At 53.7% G+C, this 22,287-nt stretch overlaps 1 protein-coding gene across 2 annotated transcripts in view; it reads left to right on the forward strand.

The window, feature by feature from the left end:
- The first annotated feature begins 330 nt into the window (after nt 1-330).
- B4GALT5 (beta-1,4-galactosyltransferase 5) overlaps nt 331-22,287 on the forward strand; it is a 40,250-nt gene continuing 18,293 nt past the window's right edge. Inside the window, exon 1 of one of the 2 annotated variants that reach the window (XM_055814190.1) lies at nt 331-618. In XM_055814190.1, coding sequence (XP_055670165.1) covers nt 492-618 — 127 coding nt within the window. In that variant the 5' untranslated portion in view covers nt 331-491. Of the gene's footprint in view, nt 619-16,657; nt 16,861-22,287 lie in introns of those variants that run through there. The other variant, XM_055814191.1, reaches the window with a different exon arrangement.

The following is a 22,287-nucleotide window of genomic DNA, read 5'->3' on the forward strand; positions in this document are numbered from 1 at the left end:
TCCATGACCAGGTGTCCTTGGGTCACTGCCCGGGGCCCCAGGGTCCACAGCCAGGCGTCCTGGGGCCACCAGGGGTGCCCAGGTCCATGGCCGGGTGTCCCTGGGGCGCTGCCCGGTGTCGCGGGACCACCAGGGGTGCCCAGGTCCGTGGCCGGGTGTCCCCAGGACCACCAGCGGGGCCGCAGGGTGCCCGGCAGCCGCGGGGGGCGGGGGGGGCGGTCTCTGCCGCGGATCCCCGGGCGCTGCAGCGGCGGCGGCGGCGGGAGTTTGCTGCCGGTCCCCGGGCGCCCCGCCCCGCCCCGCGCCTCCCGCCCCGCCCCGCCCCGCCCCGCCGCGGCTCATTCATGCGGCGGCGCTGGGCGCGGGCGGCGGCTCGGAGCGGCCCAGGCGCGGCGCCTCCCGCCGGGCCTCGGCGCATGTGAGCGGCGGCGGCGGCGGCGGTAGCAGGGCGGCGGCAGCAGCAGCAGGGCGGCGGCGGCGCCGCATCGGCCATGCGGTGGCACCGCGGCCCCCGCTGTGCCTGGCGGCTGCTGCCCCGGCGCTCGCTGCTGGCCGCGCTCTTCCTCTTCTCGCTCTCTTCCTCCTTCCTCTACTTCGTCTATGTGGCGCCGGGCATCGGTAAGCGGCGGGCCGAGGCCCGGGGCGCGGGGAGGGGGCACGCCGTCTCCCACTGGAAACGCTGAGTAATCCGCGGAGGGGGGGCGGCATCCCCGGCGGCCGTTGCCCCGAGAGGGACGGCCCGGGCCCGGCGGCCCCGGCTGCGGCTCCGCGGTGCCCCGGGGCTCGGCGCGGCAGCGCGTCCTCGCCCCGCTGCGGGGCTGGGGGAGCCCGGGGGTGGGGGGGCTCCCCCCGGGGGGGCGCCCGCTCGTGCCTCTCAGGGTGGGCACACGGAGGGGTGACGGGAGGTGCCGGCTGCGCTCCCCGCGGGCTTCCCCGGGCCGTGGCGCTGCCGGAGCCGGGCGGGGGGCAGCGAGCCTGGCAGCCTCCTGCCTGCCTCCTGCCTGCGAGTTTGTTTTGAAGAAGCGGAGCGTTGTCCAAGTGCTTGTGGTCTAAACTCGCTCTCAGGCGGAAATCCTAATCTTTTTGTCAAGTGGGAAGATGAGAAGTGTGTGTTTCAGAAGGAGCGCGCGTTCCTTCCTATCCTCTTAGTGCGCTTCGCGGGGGCCCCGGTATCAAAATGGCCAGTGCCTGGCGGCGGGGCCAGCGGGGCTGCGTGCCCATCTCCCCTGAGATACGGGAAGACTCGTTCCTCAGAAAGCAGCTGTTGTCTTGATATGGTGTGTCTTGTTTCTGTGAGGAGCCAAGGCTCGCGGTTTGGCCTTCAACCAAACTTTGGCAACAATTTATTTCTATGAAAACAACCCTTTCAAAAGAAATCTTGCGGATGGGAGTTTCTCCTTGAAATGTCATTGGTATTGCTCATGCCATTCCTAGCTTGGACATCCCATGGAGACCTTTGTGTGATTTCCAAGGTGACTTCTGTGGGTTTTTATTTACGGATGGTGTCCCATGGCTGCCAGTGGGCTTTGGGAGCCTTTCCTGGGGCTAGGTAGGGGCTGGCTGGTGTGCGAAGACCTGCTCATGGGGCTCGTGTCTGGGCAGAGCCTGGGTGAGGCTGGGCATCCCTGTGGTGGCCCAGGGCTTTGCTGTCCCCACAGGCAGGCCACCGAGCTCCTGGCCACTGTCCTGCAGGCTGGCCTCGGAGCTGCTGAGCTGCTCTCTTGCATGTGTTGGAGGACATGGTGCTGTGGGTGGTGCAGCTGCTGCTTGCTCCCTCTGTAAACACAGCTGGACTTGTCCTGTTCTTGCGCTGCTGTGGGGCCGGCAGTTGTATCAGATGCATCCCGCAGCCCTTTGTGGGGCAGGCCCAAGGGATGCCTCCTCCAAGAGCTGTGGTGTGGGTGTTGACAGACTTCCCTGGGCCCAGAGGGAATAGCTTTTTAGAAATAGTACAGTTTAAGAAGGAAACTTCTCTTATAAGGGTGGTTTTGTTCCTTTTTTAGAGTTGTCTAATTCATTTTGTGCCTATTCTGCATGGTTGCCAGTTCTAGAGGTGCTGGAGATGCTGTAGGGTATAAAAAACTGTTTAAAACCAGCTTTGTGCCCAGAGGCCTTTTCCTAAGTGGACCTTGGATAATGTGGTCATGTCCCACCCAGTGTTGTCACTATCTCTGATGCTGGAAGAAGAGGCAGGGAGGTGAAGGTGGTCCCTTTCCCCACCCACCCATGGATTTCAGTGGTGTTCTGAGTCATCTCCCCATCAGGTGACAGAAGATCTGCTTCCTGGTTTGGTTTTTTTTTTCTCTCCCTCTTTCAGCCAAAAGTGTTCAGTCATGAAAACCCAGCCCCAGTATTCCTGGGGTGGCTGGGCTTGTCCTTCCAGTGCTTGAAGAGAGTTTGTGTTCAGGCCAGAGTGGTGAGGAGAAGCTTGGAAGAAAAGGAAATGAGAGGACACGAGCAGAGCTGGGGACTTTAATAAATTGTATGGCATGTGACGGAGAGATGTTGTCAGCAGGGTGTTCTGGAGGCCTTTGGCCTGCCTGCCGCCACCTTGGTGTGGTGGGGTAGGGCTGGGCTGGTTTTCTCCAGCCACTGAAGGGCCTGGAGAAGCTTCTGTCCTAAAACTGTCTGTTGCAGGACATGCTGGAGAAGCGGCTGAAGAAGGACTTGCAGCTCATCAGCTAAAGCACAGGCAGAGGAGTGATGAATCCATTACTTGATCATACATCAGTTAAAAAGGAAAAAGTCCAAATAAACATGACATGATGCTGCAAGTGAGCTTGAACCTGCTGGAGCCTGGGCCTGGAAGGGCTTTCATCTGTGTGGTGCCACAGGCTGCTGGGGAGGGTCTGTTACAGCAGACCCCCGCTTGTGGGGGTCAGCAGCTGGTGCTGCCAGGGCTGGAGCCAGCCTGCCCTGCCTGGACAGTGTCAGCCCCATGGCGTGGGGGACAGCCCTGCGAGGGGAGTTGGGGTCTAGGCATCCCTGCAGTAGGATGTGCTGTCACTGTGGCAGAGGGCAGAGCTGGGCCAAGCCTGTCCCTGAGCCCCTCATTTGGGGGGCAAAAACTCATCAGCATTGTTAAGGCTTGTTGTGTTTGAGCAGTTGTGCGCCAGTGCCAGGAGAAAACTGGGACAGTTGCACTTCTGGGTGCTGTCTCAGCGCATTGGCGTGGAGCTGGCGTGCTTGCCGGCTCTCTTGTCGGCTGGAAAACTGCTCCTGGTGCCCTTTGGAGGTGGGAAAGGCGAGGCCAGCCTGGGCTCTGGGTTGCCTACCCCAGCGCTGGCCTGTTGCCCGGCTGGCTGTTGTACTTGGCTCCCTGCAGCCCAGGTAATGCCAGCGTGCCCTCGGTCTGCTTGAGACGGAAAAGCAGGAAGAAATTCATGTTTACTGTCAGCAAATCACCACGCTTGGTACCCAGAGAGTTCAGAGCTCTTGGGGCTTATGTCTGTATTGTGCCTGGGTTTGTGATGACTGGGGTAGCTCCTTATTTCTGTTCTTCACTGAGGTTTCCTTCCGTGGAACTGAGATTTTCTTGTGGCATCAAGTTTGTGCAGAGGGATCAAATGTGAACACCCAGTGCTGCCTCTTTCCCTGCACTCGCATCCCATGTCTGGGTGTCCTCCGCACGCATCACCCTGAGAACTTACATCCCCGTGCTCCCACAGCCACCTCGGAAAGTAAATTACCAGGGACCCAGCTGATGGCACAAATACAGAAGGCTGCCCTTTTATTCGATGCTATTCCCTGGCGCTCACTTGCTTTTGTCCCTGCTGTGGCTGGGGTGATGATGTGGGTCTGTCTCATCGTGGCCATTGTGCGCTGGATGAGGCGGCCAATTGTTCTGCTCCGCAGTGAGCTGGGGCTGAGGCATGCCGGGGCTGGTGGAGATGAAGTGGCTGGAGGCTCCAGGAGATGCTCTCGTATCTGCATGGGTCCCCGCTCCTCCTAGAGAAGCCTCACCAGGCAGCAGGTATGAGGCGATGCTGTATGGGTGGGGAGCTTGCTTTTCCTTGCTCTGAAGTCTTGTGAGTGGCAGCAGCAGGGTAAAGAGCTGTGAGGCAGACTGTTTTAATTACAAGAAGTTGCAGTGGCCTTGTCTCTGGAATAAGCAGAGCTTGGCGCTGGGTGAACTGTTTTGGCTCACTCTGGGGTCCAGCAGGCACCTCAGCAGGTTTTTTTTGCAGAGCTTGTTGCTGGCGTTGAGGCTTTCGCCCTCCTGGGACAGCCACCCTGCGTGCTTCTCTCTTCTCCAGAAGGAATGTGAAGAAGTGGGCTTGCCAGAGTTGTTCTGGTGTGGTGGTTCATCCAGCTTTCCTAAAAATGTCAGGTTTTATGCTCTTTTAACAGGGCCTAGGAAATCAGGGGAATTCCTTCCTGCAGCTGGAACAGTAATGCTTTGACAAGCTGTTTGCACTGCAAGCTGCTGTTTCATCTTGATAACTCGCTACAACAGTAGGAATTTCTCAGGCCTTGGACTTGGCCCTCGCAGAGAGGGTGGTTGCTGCGTGGCTGGGAGCAGTGAGGTCAGGGACCTTCCCCGGTGCTTGGGTAGCTGCCCTTGGCTTTTCCCTTGTCCCTCCAGACACTGGAGCCTTTTTTTTTTTAATTTTTTAATTTTTTTTAAAACTTGAGTTTGCACTGGAGTCTTATTTGATTGAATCTGATGCAGGAAAATAATGCTGAGAAATTATTGGGTGAGAGACTATTACCTTTGTGAGACAGCTGTAATTCGCTCTGGCTTTACTTCCCGAAAGCTTATTGGGAATTGCTCCCCATTGGTCGTACAGGACATGAAGTAGCAGCGTTATCCCTGGATTACCTTTATGGCACAAGAACTTGATTTTGATAGTCAGGAGTGCTTTGAAATGATATTGCTTCACGCTGTGTTTGGGTAGACAGCAGAGCAGTACTGTGCAGACCAGCAGCTTCCTTTGTACAGCTTGCTTGTGGCTTTGGTCTCTTTCAAGAACATTACATGGCTGGATGTGGCTGATCCAGTTTGGTGGTTTAATGCATCAGCCTGACAAATTTTAGCACAGAGAAGATCCACGGGTGAAAATGCCAAAAGATTTTGCTGCTGCCAGTTTGCCCCAGATTGAGGGGACCATGGCACTGTGAGGAGTGGGTGAGTTGCCCTTGGTGTCAAGGAACAGAGGAAAAGTAGTGGCCGTGGTCCCAGGAGAGGAGATGGCACTGTGGGGACACAGAGCTGGGGCTGGTGAGCCCTCGAATGACAGAATTGTTTAGATTGGAAAAAAAACTTTTAAGATCATTGAGTCCAACTGTTAACCCAGCACTGCCAAGTCCATCACTAAACCGTGTCCCTAAGTGCCACATCTATGTGTTTTTTGAGTACCTCCAGGGATGGTGACTCCACTGCCCCCTGGGCAGGCTGTTTCAATGCTTGATAACCCTTTCAGTGAAGAAATTTTTCCTAATATCCAGTGTAAACCTCCTTGGCACAACCTGAGGCCATTTCCTCTTGTCTTGCTGCTTTTTACTTGGAGGAGGAGACTGACACCAAGTCTGGGCGAGGGGAGTGGGGAGGTCATATGGGGGAGTGGGTACCTGCTGCTGTACCTTCTGTGCACCTCTTGTGGGGATGCCATCAGGACTAGCATGGTTAGACTGAGCGGCCGGTGGAGAGAAAGGCAGAAGGGGGCTGGCAGTGCAGAGTCCTGAGCGAGGGGGCAGGGGCTGCTGGTACCCAGCTCATCAGAGAAACACTGGTGCGCTGTGGTGGCCTTGGCTCGGCTGGGCAGAGGCTGGGTGCAGGTGTCCTTCTGGGCTTGCCACGTGGCTGGGCACTGCCTGAGCTGGGACAGAAGGTGAAGGTGCAGCATGGAATAATGACACAAGGTTTGTGCGGCTGTAGCCCTGGCTCTTATCTTCTGAGCCTTCCCTCAGCAGTGTAAGGGAGTATGGTACCTCACTGAAACACCAACAGTGCTGCCCTCCTCCACCCTCTCTGCCTGAAAGATCTGCCAAGCAGCATTTCACAACCAAAGTAAGGAACAGCCCAGTTCCTCAGCATATCCTACTGAGGTTTTTGCAGTCATTGGATCCAGCAGTGACTGGGGGTAGTAAGAAATCCTCAGGTGCTCCTAGATGCAGTAACTTGAGCTCAGGATCTCCTGTGCTGTGCATGGAAGGAGACTGGTGGTGGCTGTGGGACACTGCTCCTCTGGTAGCACCACTTTTTTCCAGCACTGAGCCTCCTCAGAGGCAGATGCAGGCAGGAGAGCAGCTGAGGCCCTGCTTGCACATTGCTGCTCCTGTGCCAATGCATCCAAAGTGCTGGTGGTGCAGAGCATTGGCTGGAGACCACCTTTTGGTCAAGGCTAACAAATTACAAGATTTATTTGAGGGCAGGTGAATTACTGGACTTTCTTTGCCTGTAAGCACCTGTGTTGTCTGTCAGGCACATCTGGTTTGGGTTATTTTGCTGGTGGCTCGCAGGGTGCTGCAACTGCAGGGAGGATGTGAAGAATTTGTCTCATCTGTCTAGCTCTGGAAGGCCTGGCTTCTGGAAGCTGCTCAGCAGTCACAAAACCTTACAGGTACTGGTTCATTCCTGCAAATTAAATGCTTCGAAACTTGACGTTCTGCCACAGACCAAACCTTAAAGCAAAGCCATTAGTGCCGTCAGCCCAGGCTTCCAAGAGACCTGATCTGCATGGGCTTGGGAGGCCATGGAAGGCTGGGGCTTCACCAGGTACTCAACCACTTCAGCTGGCTGCTGGCTTGGGGGGAGATAAGGGCTCCGACACTGCTGGTTTGTTTCCTGAGCTGATCGGCTGACTTTTCCAGGTGGACTCATTAATTGTATTAACTCGGCAGCATCTGCTCTGCAGGGTATGGTGGAACACCCAGGGGACGACTGCAGGGAATGGAGATGAGCAATGTGGGGAGCTGTATGTTTGCACTTGTTCCTGTTTGAATGCTGTTACTGTTAGTGGATTTTAATATCCAAGCAGTGCATGGAGTCTTAAAATGCTTAATTTTATTTGAACTTCTGGGGAATATCACAGGGCTGGCACTGGTGACCCTCAAGCAGTGGTGCTGGCTGGGGCTGCTGTGCTGCTGGCTGGGTAGGACTGCAGAGCCCTCAGCTCTCCCTGTGGCAGCATCAAGGGATGAATAGTCTGGAAGAGAAACTGATATGTAGCTATACAGAGCGAGAAAATCTTTCCTTGAACAGCTTTATTTTTAAAGCATCATTGTTACAATAGAATGCATTTACTTTACTAAACTAACCCAGCAAAGATTTTGTCAAAGTTGATTTTCATACTAGCTTTTTCTTTGCATTTGCATTTTGACTGTTGTTCTGACTGTGGTTTTGTCTGACAGCATTTTGAATGCTGGTGTGTTAGGGTGGTTAATGTGTGTTTGAAGGTTTTCTAGCACTTGCTGTAAATACTGTGGGTATTAGTCCTGTTTTGAGAGATGGAGCAGAAAATGTATAGTGGACTGTGCTGCTGAAATGCAAAGAAAAAAACCCAAATCAGAAATTTTTGAGTTGTTTGTGGGTGTGTTTTTGAGAACATTAAAAATGCCAGGGCTTTTTGGAGCTGCTCTTATTTTGAAAGGAGAGGTAGACCACAAAGCTGAGGGGTGATATCAGTGCCTGGCAGGAGAACTGTTCTTGGCCATCCTCATCTGCTACTTGGAAAGGTCCCAGGGGTGATGGAGGGACAGCATGTGTAACCCCCATCCTGGTGACTGGCAGGGCAGCGGAGCCCTTTTTCTGTTACAAAAGGAATTTTCTGGGGCTTGCAGGTTGTGCTCAAACCTAAAGAGGAACAGGCTGTTGTGCCTGGGGGGCAGGCAGGTTTGGGGTATCCCTTGTGCTCTGTAGTGACCTGTGGGTGTGTTGTATAAAGCCACAAGCTTTAGTACACCTTATTTGACACTTTGTTTTTCCAAGGCATGTAAATACTACTTCAGGGGTACAAGAAGCTTGGCTTGTTGGTACCTCCTGGCTACATGGAGGAGGCAAGGGGGCTAGTGCTTGCTTGGGCTGGGCTTTAGCGGAAAGTCTGTGGCCATGTTGTTTGTGACTTCCTAAAGCTCATTTTTGTAGGTTTTTGGTTTTGAGGTGCAAAACCAATGGGCTCTTTCCTTTGCAAACCTGTGGTTGTGTGTGACATGGCTGGGCTGAGACAAGTGCCTCCAGCGTCCTTGCCCTGTGCATGGGTCTTGCCCTGGGGCCCCTCTGAAGATGCTGGCAGGGTGCTGGCCAGCCCCCCTTGCAGCAGAGGGGACCCCAACCTGGGTACCCATCCCTTCCCCCCCAGCTCTTGCTGCAAGGGAGAGGCTGCTTGCAGGGGATTTGGGTTCAAATAGCACCATGGGTATTTTTTTTTTCCTCCAGTTTGTGTCTTGGTTTCCCTGCTTGGTGAGAGCTGGCTGTTAGAAAGCCACTGTTTTCCTGCCCCGGTGAGCAGGCACATGTCTGCACGGTGCTTGCTTGGGCTGTGTGCTCCCAGCCTGCTGCGAGAGGGCTGCATGTGAGATGGCGCCTGCAAAGCTCTTCCCTCCCTGTGCCTTTCTAACCTGCCAGGTAAACGTTGGGAGGTATTTCTGCATGGAGGATGCCACGGCACACGTAATGGAAGAAAGCAAATACAGGCAAAAAAACCCCATCACACAGCTGCAGGTTGGACTATGGTATAAGCAGTCTTCAGCCAGTGTTTGCTTGCATATCTAGGGAATTTTATGGCAAAGTAATTGATCGGTTTTACTTGAATGCTATTGTCGTACAGATGATCAAAGGAATGTCTTGAATCCTGGCACTGTTAGCTACCTTCCTTGCTTTGGAGAGGCCAGGGACCAAGCTGTGCTGAAACTTTATAAATATGCTGATACGCTGCCAAAAGGCTCCTGTGCAGGGATCAGAGGGTTATGCTGCAACAACGAGGACAAGCTGGTGGAGGTCTGTGTCATGCCTGTGATGGGGGAGCCTGTACTCTTAATTTATGGTGTCTCCCCTCAGCAGCAGGTTGGGAGAGGCTATGTCTTGAGCAAGGATTTTGGATGGGAAGTGGTGAAGACTGCTATGTGAATGCCAATGTTTATGAAGTGCCTCTGGAAAAAAAATATGTGTACAAAGCATACAGAGTAGAAGAGGAAAGCAAACACTGCAGTGCACCAGGTAGTCAAGTCCTAACTGATTTTTTTTTTTTCTCTCCCTCACTGACCTGGCAGGAAAAGGAAAGGGTTTCAGTCCTGTTTCCTGCCTTTCATGTCCCTGTGTGGCATGTGGCTGTGGCGTGGGAGCCTTGGGCACGTTGTGCAATGGCTGCTCTTGCTAAAACACCCGGCAGCGTGGCCAGGGCTCTGCTGGGGGGCTGCTTGGGGTGCAAAGCAACGAGGGGAAGCTGCTGGGAGTCTGCAAGTGATGCACCGACCACAGCTAAATAAACCTGCTAAAATGGCTGTCTTACACAGCAGAAAAGCCCAGGGCTGTCCTAGCTTGAAACTAGTGTGGGCCATGCCCAAGGCGTGTGGTATGTTCTGCGCTAGGGTTGCAGCAACCTGCTTTGGGGGAGAAAACTGGATATTAAGGTCCTGTCGGCAAACATGGTGTTCCCTTGGAGCTGGGGACCCTCAGGAGGTGCATGGGGTGGCCCCCAGCCGCAGCAGCCCCACGAGCGCAGCAGCTCCCGCAGGAGTGTGAAATGATTCCACACATGCAGTTCGCTCTTATTCTGCAGTCATATTTTTTTTCCCCCTCAGTGTTTTTCCAACTCATGTCTTGCTGCCAGAGTCCATATTAATAATGCATGACTTTTTTTTTTTATGGTGCTTCCTTCCCAGCGTCCCTTTCAGCTGCTGAGTCAGAGAAGATTGTTATAGCAGCAACCTCTGAAGCGGTGAAATGCCCCTGCAATGCTCAACTGCTGTCATTTATCATCCCGGCTCCTCTGCAGGCAGCCCTTTCCCTTGCTGGGCTCTGGGTGAGGATACCAATGCCAAAAGGCTGGTTCCCGCTACGCCAGCTGGTGACTGGCAAGATCTGCTCTGCTGAGCCTTCCTGGCTAGTATTTGATTAAAGCAGTTACTGTCTCTGACTGCTTTTTTGGTTTGTTTGTTTTGAAATCCTGTGAGGGTTGTTTTCTCTCTTCCCCCCCCGACCTGCCAGAGACTCTGCTTTGGGATCATGCCCAAGATTCCCCCCCAAGTAATTTTTAAATCGTAGTTTTTTTCCTCCTCCATGCATTCCCCCTGAGATCTGTGCCTGAGCTTTTTAAGGTAATTGAGATGACAGAAACCACATAATGTATTAACATGGTTAAATTAACTTAAAATCCTTCAGTGGACGTTGAAACGTGGCTGGCTGCTGCGGGAAGCTGTAGAGCTGCTAATGCAGCATGGAGCAGGGCTTTGTGGGGCTCCTGCCTCTGGGTTGGGATCGGCCCTGGGGGGGAAATCACCACCCCTCAGAGCCGGTCTGACACCTGGAGGGGAATAGGGAGCAGCAGTGCTTTCCAGAGAATTTGTCTTCTAATGACTCAAATAATAAATATGCTGTAGTCTTTGGAGCTGATCTCTCCTGTCCCATGTCCCAACAGAATTTTCTCTTTGGATGGAACTGGTGGGGAGTGGGGTCATACAGCTTCAGGCTGGGAAGGAGCATCCTTGGGGCTGGGAAAAGCATCTTCATAGTCTTCCCCTGCTTGGTGTTCTACTTCTGTGGGCTTTGAAAGACTCACCTGTTATATAAATATATATATATGTTTATAGAGTTATCCCAGAGCCAAGCAAGAGAGGAACAGGCTTGCCTGGGGCAGGAGGGTTTCTTTTTGCCAGACTTCCCCAACTGCCTTGTTCCCCCATGTCTCGCTGCTGGGGATGGCATGAACATGCGTGCACCCACACTGGCATCTGCGCTGGGAAGTGCAGAGGAGTTGGAGAGAGGCAGCCTGGGACCCAGGAGGGAAGCGGTGCTGCTTTTCCTCCTCAGCTGGTGAGCGATGCCACCCTTGGGAGCGGGCTGTGCGTGCGAGGCAGACCCTGGCTGCATGCCTGTATCTTGCCCAGAGCCAGGCTCTTGCCTGTCTGGCATGGGGAAAGTTGCCCTTGCTGTGGCACGCTTCCCACGCAGCAGCCGGGCCTTTCTGCTAATGCTCTACAAACGCCGTGCCACAGATTCATTCGTCCCGAGGAAGGGGAAGCGTGACCAGCATATCCTGCGCTCCAGCCTGGCTCCCTCACTTGGGGCCAGTGATTGCGCTGGTGTGACCAGTGCTGAGTGGCGTTTCTATGGAGTCTGTGCTGGGACCAGTGCTGTTCAGCATCTTTGTCAGTGACATGGACAGTGGGATCAAGTGCACCCTTGGCAAGTTTGCCAGTGACAGTGAGCTGTGTAGTGTGGTTGATGTGCCGGAGGGGAGGACGTGCTGTCCAGAGGGACCTGGAGAGGCTTGGATGGTGGGGCTGAGCAAACCTCGTGAAGTTCAGCAAGGCCAAGTGCAAGATCTTGTATGTGGGATGGGGCAGTCCCCAGCAGCAACACAGGCTGAGCAGAGAATGGATTGAGAGCAGCCCTGTGGAGGAGGACTTGGGGGTGCTGGTCAGTAAAAAACTGAATATGAGCCAGCAATGGCTGTTTGCAGCCCAGAAAGCCAGCCATGTCCTGGGCTGCACCAGAAGAAGCGTGACCAGCAGGTCGAGCGAGGCGATTCTCCCCCTCTGCTCTGCTCTTGTGAGACACCCCCCCCCCCGCCCCGTGCTGCATTCAGCTCTGGGGCCCCCAGCGTTAAGAAGGACATGGACCTGCTGGAGCGAGTCCAGAGGAGGCCACGAAGATGGGCAGAGGGCTGGAGCACCTCTCCTGGGATGAGGGGCTGAGAGAGCTGGGGTTGTTCAGCCTGGAGAAGTGAAGGCTCTGGGGAGACCTTACAGCTCCTGCCGGTACCTAAAGGGGCTGACAGGAAAGCTGGCGAGGGGCTTGTCACAAGGGCATGTGGCGATAGGACAAGGGGGAATGGGTTTAAACTGAAAGAGGGTAGATTTAGGTTAGATCTCAGGAAGAACTTCTTCACTGTGAGGGTGGTGAGACCCTGGCACAGGCTGCCCAGAGCAGCTGTGGCTGCCCCATCCCTGGAAGTGCTCAAGGCCAGGCTGGATGGGGCTGGGAGCAACTGGTCTAGTGGAAGGTGTCCCTGCCCGTGGCTGGGGGTTGGAACCCGGTGATCTTTAGGGTCCCTTCCAACCCAAACCGTTCTATGATTTCTTTTGCTGTAGTTTTTTTGTTGTTTGTTTTTTTAATTTATTTTTTTTTTTTAGAGCTTTGCTGGCTGTTGGATGCTCATTGTCCTGGCCATGGGGTGAGCCTGGAAGTGGTCTCCCTGTGTCCTCCAGCGGGAAGCTGACAAGCTCTTTCCCTGGGTGGCTTTTGCCAGTTACAGGGAGAAGCTTTATGGAAGGGTCTTGTGAACTTCTGCACCTTGAATCCATATGGGCTTGCTGGGGCAGTGGTGGCAAGCAGTGCACCTTCTTGCTGTGGTTGCCAGCTGCCCCAGTGCTTCTGCCTGCCTGGGCTGTGTCCCCAAGGGGCACTGTCACGCTGGAGGTAGCCTAGCTTGCCTGGCAGTGAAACACAACGCCACCCACAACTAGTGAGATGAGCGACTTGCTTCTCGGCTAACAAGATTTAGGTGGATTATGCTATGTATTTAATCAAGGGCTAAGCTCATTGCCTTATTTGAAATGGATCAAAGCCTTTGAAAATGCCAGCCTGGAGACCAGCTATTGAGCAAGAATATTATCCAGCCGTGTTTGTGTGGCAAGGCTTGCTTTCGAAGAAGTTGGGTAGTTTAGCAGGCAGGTTTCAGACTGCAACAGTGACCAAATGCAGAACCAGATGGGAAAAGTTTGAAGTGGTGGGGAAGTAGGAGCGTGCAAATGTTCTTAGTCATTCAGCATCCTGGAGGATTTTGGGGAAAAGGGCGTCCTTTTCTGGCTTGCAGTTTGAACCCATGTTTCCAGATATATAAAGCTCCGTGCTGACAGGTAAGGGAGATGCTCTGGCATTTGGCAGTCAGGCTTCCACCTTCTAGAAAAGCAGCTGTGACTTGTGGAGCTTGTGTGGCTCTGCAGAAGGGACCAGATTCTCCAGTGCTTCCACAGGGAGGCCAGCACCCCCCTGCAGTGGCCATTGCCAGCGTTGGACCTCACAAGGGTCTCCCCTGCCCTTATGCCAGTCACTGCAGCATCGTGTCCCTGGGAGCCTGTGGGACTTCAGCTGTGGCAGCGGAGGAGCTCGTGCTGGTTGCAGAGGAGTAAAGCAGATGATGCCTCTTGCTGCGCTCTCAGCCCAGAGGCACTGGCTGCTCGGCCCTTTGCTGCGCTGGGGGCACGCCGGGCGGTGGGAGCCCACCTCTCCCTGTTTCCTGGGGTTGCTGGCCACAGGGCTTCTGCTGGGCTCGGGCAGGTGCTGCCCTGCCTGGAGCTTGTCCTGGCACAGGGCAAGAGGGGACCTGGCCCCCTCCCACCCCATGCCCTGCTCACACTGCCGGTGTGGGCATGGCAGCAGACCAGCTGTGCTGGGTTTGTGCCTGCGTGTGTGCCACGGCGGGCAGAGGGAAGTGTCGCAATCAGCAGATAGAGGGAAGTTTAAAATCACTTTCCAGTTAAGAGCTGTTGTGCTTGCCAGCATCCGCCTGGAGTGGTAGGGCAAGGGTGTCCAAGGTGCATGGCTGTCTCTTTTTTCACAAGGTTACAGTTTTGTGCTGTGGGGAGTGTGTTGGTGCTTGCGGGTGCCCTGTCCCTGTGGGTCTGTGATCATTGTGCTGTGAGCGTGCCCTGTGCCGCTTCACCTGCACGCAGCGAGCTGCCCTGACTTAGCTGAATGAGCTGCTGAAAATATGCTGGCTATTCAAATTGTCTTTCCTTTTTCTTAAAAAGGCTTATTCTGGTAACCACCTTCTGTCTCCCTGCCATTCGACGTAAGGAGGGCAGCCACAGCTCGCAGCAATCCGGTGCTTGGCTTGTGACTGTTGGCACTGCCGGCAGGACAGAAAATACCCCAAGCAAGTGGCTTGGAGGATTTGGGACTGGAGGACAGGTATTGGTGACTTCTGCTTTGAGATGAACTGAACAGTGCAGTTATCATGCAGCAGCAGATGCTGGTGCTCCCTGCAGTGTTGTTGCTCCTTCCCCTTTGCTTAAAGCAGTGATGCTGCTTTGCAGACTTCTCTCCGCTCTGATTCTCAGACCTCCTCATGTTTTTGTCTTGTTGCATGCTGCAGTGGAAATTATTCCAGAGTAAATGTGGGGCAATAAATTCAGCTGCATCCCACCTGTGCTGCAGGCATGGGGGTCCCACACTCAGGCTGCCCCATCTCTCCTGGATGTGACCTGAGCCCTTGTGTGGGGCTGGCAGAGCTTCTTGTGTGACAGCCGGCTGCAAAATGTTCCCATGTTTAATTTATTGCTAATCAAACCTGCAAATGAGGCTTGGCCTCAGTTCTCCTCCAGCCTAAGCCCGTTATGTGTCTTCCTGCCCTAACTTGCTTTTGTAATTATGGGCAAGGATTAGTCAAGCATCTTTTTGTATTTCGGAGGCCTTGGCAGACTTGCTATCTTGCAATAGTCTTGTCAGCATAGCCTTTCTGGTGTCCTGGGTTGTATCAAATGGTCTTACAGCTTCTAGGTTGCAGCAGTGGGCTGTCTGCTGGTACCTGGCCCTGTGAAGCAGCTCCAGGGTTGCTGGTTCCACACATGATGTTGCGAAGGGCTGTAGGGCAAGAGCAGATGGAGGGAGCTGTGCTGGGGGCGGGGGGCTGCCTAGCTTCAGGGTGCTCTAGGTTAACCTTGCTTTCACATAATTAAAGTAGAAAAAATACCAGTCAACACAGTAATTGTCTTGTTTGCTGCTGTGCTGCAGAAAGCTGATAGCAAAGCAGGTCTTGCAGCGGGTGCTGACACCAACCCTTTCCCCCCTTGTTGCACTCCCCCAGCTGCCTCCCCACTTTGCATTTGGGGTACTGCACCTGGTTCAGGAGCCGGTCAGACACACACCCACCCCATTTGCAGGGTGCTGCTGAAGAGGGACCTGGCACTTAGGGGCTGTGTTTGCAAGGTGCTGCTGAGGGCTTGGCCACATTTGGGATGGGGGAGTGGAGGAGGATGGGGTTTAGCTGTAATACCTTGGAGAAGCAAGCGCAACCTGCACACATCGGGTAACTTGACTGAATACATTGGTGTAATCTAAAAATCTCGTTATCCAGTGTGGAGGGAAGGGCTGGTGCCTCGGCCAGGAGGAGGGTGGGCTGCTGTCACTGGGCTGGTGCCGTGCTGGGTGGGTTGGAGGGGCTGCTGTGGGCAGTCTGTGGGACACCAGCCCTGATCAGCTCCTTCTGTGTGGCCCCTTGGGGTCCTGCGCTTGCTTCGTGCCCGGCTCCTTCCCTGCAGCCTTCGCAAACCCATGGGTGTCTGCAGTAGCCAACCCTGCCCGTTTGAACTGAGGGCGATGTTTGCAGAGGGAGAGAAGGAGGTTAACCCCTGATGAAGCTAGCTTTGCTTCCAGCTGTCCTGTGTGGGCTCTCCCAGTGCCTGCCCTGGCCCTGAGGCTGATGGGGAGCTGCTCTGATCCATCTTTGTGAGATGCACACCAAGATACATATTTTTTTTGGTGCATTTTTTTAGGATGCAAAGGAAACATGTCATCCCTGAGACCTCACAGCATGCTTGATGCACTCATGAGTTTTAGCTTCCCAGTAGTGATGTGGGGGTTGGAGGCCAGGAAGACTCTTAAATGGGAGCTGAATGTGAGAGGGGACAGAAATTGGAGGCTGGCATCTCTGGGCTCTGCGTATGGTCACAGGGAGTTGCTTGGGTAAGGGCAGGGAAGCCCATGTCAGGATCAGCCACAGCTTCAGGTGAGCACAGGGGCTTCCTTCTCTGCATCTGAGACTGAAACACTGCAAGGCCTGGCGCTGCCTTGGTGCAGGAGGTGGCCGGTGTTTGCTCTTAGAGGTTGTGTTTCTGACCCATCCCACCCTTAGTGTTTGTATGCTGGGCGTCCCCTTGGGTTTGGTGCCCTCTTGGACTTTGGTGTCTTGCTCTGCCTCTGCTCAGGGATCTGGTTGCGCAGTAAGGTGCCAGCATGCTCCTGGTTTTCCCAGAGCCCACCCTTGTGCTGTGGTGACAAAGCCCTGAGCTGCTCCCCAGCTCGCCCTGCCTTGCTCCTGCCCACCCGGGTCCTGTTTGCAGGCTGTGGTAGGTGCTGGAGCACCTGTGGGTGCTGTGTGCTGGCCCCCATGGATGGGCTTCTGGAGCTGCCATGTCTAAACCCTGCTCCTGAGCCCAAACAGAGATGTGCCCACCTGTGAGAAGTTAATTCCCCTCCTAGTCTGCCAAGTGCCGCCCTGATCTGGGGGTCTGTGCAGGAGGCAGGCTGGGGCAGCACAGCAGAGCTGGGCACGGCGGGGGGACGTGTCCCACGTGGGGCTGGGGAGGGATGATCAACCTGGGGAGCACTGGCCTCCTGTTCCCAGCGTGTTTATCTTTTCCAAGGTAGCCAAATGTATGACTCTTGTTTGCAGAGCTTGACTTCGGGCTGCAGGCAGGCTGGAATCTGATTAGTTTATTTTTTTATTTCCCTCCCCTGCCCTGTTTCTCATATTGATGATCAGATCCCTCAGTAAACACACACCTCTAAAACTTCAGCTGCTGCTGTGTGTGAGGAGATAAATTGTCTGTGGGGCAGTGGGTTGCAGGGAGGGGGTGTTTGCTGTTCCCCAGTGTGTCCCCACATGTACTTGTCTCTCTCCAGGGCTGCCGGGGTGGGGGTGCTAAGGAAGAACATTGGCTTGGAAGTCCCCAGGCAGCTGTAGAGCCACCACACAGGTGAGTGCTGGTGGCTCCGGGCAGGAGAAGGCCGCCCTGGCTGCCTGCGGTGGGACAGGCATGGCACTGTGTGCCCCATGCTGCTGGGCTGCTGTGGGCAGCTGGGCTCGGTGCCCAGCGCCCTGTCCCCACAGCCTGCTCACGGGCACCCTGTGATGCTGAACTTGCATCAGGTTTTTTCCCCTGTTTGTATAAACCCCAAACCTGGTGGGGTGGGAGTTGGGGGGCCGCAAGCTTCCAGTCCCTTGCAGCCAGCATGTCCCCATCACGCCATGAAGCCTGGTTACGGCTTGTGGCTGTGGGCGCTCTTTCTTATCCCTTGATGAGCTCACTCACTTAATAGCTTTTTTTCTGCTTATCTGGGATTAATATGTAACTTAATGGTAGTGTGTTAGGCACAACTCTGCAAGTGTGCTGATTGTGGTAAAGGGCGGTGCAAATGTGGTTCCTGATGCCAGGGCACTTTATCACGGGAAGGGGGGAATAGGGTTTAGGGTTTTCTTTATGCCTGACGCCAGGGCAGCAGTGCTGTTAGTAAATGTTTGCCAGAGGAACGAGTCAGCAGAGGGAGGGAGAGCAGGGTGATCCTGGGGGGAAGCCGTGGGGCGCAGCAGAGGTGTGTGGCGTCGGGTGGTGGAGAGAAGAGTTTTTCAATTTCAGACATTTATGTCCTATTCAGGGCATCCTGAACAGACTGTCACACCATTGTTTTTCTGCTGACATACAGGAGGGCATCACACAGGCTGTGATTTGGTGTGTAGTCTCTTAGTTAAGTGCTAAATAAGTTTGCAGATGTGAATTACTTCCAATAAAATAATTCCCTACTCTGATAATGGAATTAGTTAATTTATTTACAGCAGCTGTATTACCAGCTTGCTTGTCAGGTGGAAGAAGACCATATTAAAAATGTTAGGTATTTCAAGGCTGCATAAGTCACAACAAAGCTGATAAATGTCTTGGGACATCAGCGTTCTTACAAAATCTGATAGGTAATGGTCTGTGTGTTGGAACTTCAAAGTCCCATCCTGTCTCTGATAGCTTTTTCTGTTCTATAAAAACACAGCAGCTGTACGGACTGTTTGCAGTGCAGTCTTTAATTATTGCAGACAAGAACAACTCTGTAATCTTACTGCGGAGGCCAGGCTACTGTGGATCTTAATGGCACTGTACGGTAAAAGTACCCTTGGCAGGGAGCTCCGAGCTGCTGCCTTTTAAAATCTTGGACAACAATAATCCCACGTGATTGAAGAATTTCAGCTTGGAGAATTTTTTAGGAGTTGAAGGGGCTAATGGGCAGATGAGACAGGCTGATGCATAGTGTGGAGATGGGGCTGTGGCAGTGCTCCTTCTCTGGCTGCTGAAACGGTGGGTTTCCCAGGACCTGGCAATGTATGGGAAAGAAATCACAGCAGGGACAGTCTTGGTGTATTGCTACAGAGGGATCTCTCCTTAGATGCAGTCTCCACAGTGCAAATAGTGTCTGCTGCAAAGCTGCTTTTACGCTTCCCAGGGCTGGAGCTTTTGCAGGGTGGTTTATTCCCACCAGCAGGTACTGACCCAGTATCGCAGTGCGTGCTCCTGGCTCTGGGCTTTTTAGCCGCAGTGAGGAGTCAAAGCGCCCGATGTCAGGTCAGATGAGAGCCTGCATCTTCTGGTGGTAGATATTGCCCTGCTGATAAGAGTAATCATGTTATGGCACTTGGGTATTGCTAGGGTAAATGCCTTAGTGCAGGCGGAGGGTTGCGCTCTGCAGCCTGCCTTGAACCTCCTGTGGGACGGTTTGTGGGGTGTCCCTGCCCTGCTCAGGTTGGGGACACGAAGCAGCCAGCAGCTTGGCGTAGGAAAGACCGCTGCGGGGCTAAAAATCGCTGCCTTGGGTTTCACCGTTCCGATGGTGAGGAGTGGGTCCCCTGGGATTGCATGCATCATGGGCAAACTAGGCAGGGGGCAGGACTTGCCCCATGGTAATCTGTTTTTTTGGAGACAAAGAAGATTTCACAGGAGCTGGGCCGTGCTTTAGCAGTAAATGGCAGTGGAAGATGTGCCACGGGTCTTGCTGAACTGATCAGAGAGCAAATGCCATCCTGGATGCTGTAACTACAAATCTGGTGCCTGTATTTAAGCATAACTGGGAGGGCATATTGTTTCGTATGTGTTAACTGGGATGGTCCAGCCTGGTGTAAGAGGCAAGCCACTGAGCAGAAACAACATCTCAGGCTCCCCTGTGGAACTGCTCATTGCCGTAAACATGAGGCTGTACATGTGATAACCCTTTTTGTTCAGCCATGCTGAACTTGTAAAACATGCTTGAAAAATCAGGTCTTTTGTCTGTTTTTTGGGGGAATATCCTAAACAACAGTCCCGTTCTCTTTTTCTCCATTAAAGTCAGGGTGTGAAAGCTTCAGGCAGTGCAGTTTGTACTGTGTGAACTGAGTCAGTAAATCCATGACTCTGAAATTGTTTTTATCTTGACAATTTTATACTCTCCAGTAAGTACAGCTGATGTCCTAATTTGGAAGGCTAACAAATCGGTGATTTCAAAATCTATTTAAATAGTGTGTGATGTATATAGAAATTTTAAATCCAAATCTAACCTGTCTTCTGTTCTCTGCTGTGGTTTGGCTGTATTCCAGATGCCTTCAACTGGTGAAGGCCAGCCCTGAGGAAAACGCCCTGTTGAATGCATTTCTTGAGGAGTACCACCCCATGTGTACCCTTTTTCCTGTACGTCCTAAGGCTGCGTGTTTGAGTAGGGTGCCCAGGCTGGTGCCTGGGGTTGCCTGCAGTAAAGGATTTCCTTTCTGTCCTGCAGCCCTTCTGATTCCCACGACCTGGGAGATGAGGAGTTGTCCCAGGCTGCCCACATCCTCCCCTGCCCTTCTGCTTCTGGGGCAGCACGGGGGAGTATCTGCCTGTTCTTCCTCTCCCTTGCTTGCCCAAGTGTTCACTGATTTTTTTTTTTTTTTTAAATTGAAACCCTCCCTCTGTTTCCTTATCCTGATCCTATGTGAGCATTGGGCTTAGGTGTCAGGATTCCTGCTGCTTTGAGATGGTGTCTGGGGTGCAGGAATTTCCACCGCTTTGTCTCCTAATGAACCTAAGGAACAAATGCTGAGCTGTAAATGTTTGCTGTTGGTAGCCAGCAGCAGCCTGCCAGTGCTGCCAGCCAGAGAGGTTAGCAACCATTTCACTCCGCCTGCTGAAGAGCCTTTTATTGTGCATTTAACTGTGCGGTGCCCACAAGTGCCCAGTGAGTGCTGTGCTTTTATGCTTTGTGTGCGGAGAAATCTGCTGGCAGCTGATGCTCTTTTTCTCCTTGGAAGTGTTTGCGCTGACCCTGGCGAAGGGAGGCGAGATGGGGAGGGCAGGCTGGCTGTAGATGGGGAGAGCTGCCCATTGCTGTGAAGGAGGAGGGATGGAAAATAAACAGGAGATACAGTCGTGTGGAATTGCATCTCCTGAGCTGCAGTTAAGAGTCCGAATCTCTCTGGGAAGGGTAATATTTAACTTGGGCAAATGCTTGTTATGCTCTGTGCTCCAGCCTGCACATGTCACTACGCCCTTCCTTGCAAAGAGGAATTGCAGCCAAGCCCAGGGGCTGAGCTGCTCGCTGCTCTTGGGCTTTGTAAAGCCCTGTGTGACCTTACAGCCATCCGTTGTGTTGCTGCCCTGGTGCACGGGTGTACTCTGTCCTCCTGGTTTCCCCACCCGCAGCATCACTTGTGTGGAGCCAGGTACAGTGCGTGCCGGCGCTGGGCTCCTTGCTGTCCCGGTCAGTGTGACTGTGCCTGGGTGACCTGGGGCTCAATCCCTCCGCCTGTCCTGGCAGCTGCTGGGGTGCAGGGCTCCTTCCATGGGTACTTTGGTGCTGTAAACACTCCCTTGGACTCATGAGTTTTCCCATGTGCAGAGCATGTTGTGCTTTTCTTGCTGGGTATCCTAAAATTGGTGCAGCGTTCTTCAAAGCGACAAACACCTTAGCTTGTCCAGTTGTGGGATTGCAACTGAAAGCTGCCATCTTAAATATGTCCATTAAAATTTCAGGGATTATTAGAATAATTTGAATTTTCTTCCCCCTTGCTAAATCCTCCCCAGGGTCACTTTTCTCTAAGACAGTTCAGATGCAGATTCCCTGTATTCAGGTTCTGGTCGAGCATCCCTGCAGTCTCCCATCTTCCCCACTGGCTTCGTGCACGTGCAGGCTGTGAACTTGCCAATTTTGGGGCTGGATGGTTTGTAATTAACAGCTCAGTGCTGCTGCTGCACTGTTAATTCTTAGACCACTTAACGTATCAAATTATTCCTTCCTGTACTATTTATAGGTGAAGGACTAAGTAACAGTGAGGGCGTTAATATTATATTCTCTAAAACTAATAGGAACCGCTTGCTTATTTGTTCTGGCACTCTGTATGTCTGGGGAATACGGTGCTGCTGGAAGGCTAATAGAGACAGAGGTCTCGTGGTGTGTTAGTGATGGGATGCTGCTAAATTTCCTAGTTAGGTTGTTTAAGAGTTAAAGACTATCTTAACTGTCTATCTGTTCCTTGGAGGCTTAGTTTGATTAAACCCCTTTGTACTGCTAATGCTAACAGAGCTGAATTGATGCTGGGGATCTGCTGGGAGAGCTTAACCAAAGGCTTAAGGCAGACGTGACTGCTGGTTTGGCTGTCTCTGGGCCCCGTGGGAGGTGTTGGCAGTGGGCAGCATCTCCCAGCCCTGGCAGGGTGCTGGGTGACCTCAGCACCCAGCCCTGCTGCCTGTGGGACCTTCACCCCTTCTGGAGTCTGTTGTGCCTCCTGCGTGCGGGGGTCCCGCAGGCTCTGCTGGGTGCTTCCTACCTGCTCCCAGCGCCTGGCCGAGCAGTTTGTGCAGCAGCAGTTCCCTTTCCCTGGCTGTATGGATTTATGATGGGGTTGTTGGGATGTGCGCTCCCGTGGCAGGGCAGGGGTACGTGCTGGCTGCCCTGGCTGGGCTGGGGTCCAGCTGCCCCAGAGCTCCCGGGAGAAGGCTGCACGTCGCAGTGAGACCATGGTAAACTCACAAATGGGGCCCCTCTGTGCATCTGCATGACGGACTAATGAACTGGGAAAAATGCTGAATGGAACAGTCCTAAATCTCAAAGCAGAGGAAGACCTGCTCCTTCCTCAGGAAAGCCTGGGTGTCGTGCTGGGCGCTGATACTGCTGCGGGCATGCAGGGCTGCTGTGAGCTGCCTGGCCCCTCTTCCTGACCCCAGCCCCGGTGGCTGTCCCTCCCAGTGTGGGGCTTGGCGTGCCGCGCCATCCCTGTGCCGGGGGATGCTGGAGGAAGGTCCTTTCCGCAGGTGGCGGAAGCATGCTGGGGTCAAGAGCAAGATGTGTCAGGTCTGTCTCCTTCCTGTGCCGGTAGCTGGCACGGCTTATGCTCAGACCTCTTCTGAATCAACTCC

Source organism: Falco peregrinus, chromosome 9 (assembly GCF_023634155.1).
Source record: "Falco peregrinus isolate bFalPer1 chromosome 9, bFalPer1.pri, whole genome shotgun sequence".
Taxonomy (NCBI): Eukaryota; Metazoa; Chordata; class Aves; order Falconiformes; family Falconidae; genus Falco; species Falco peregrinus.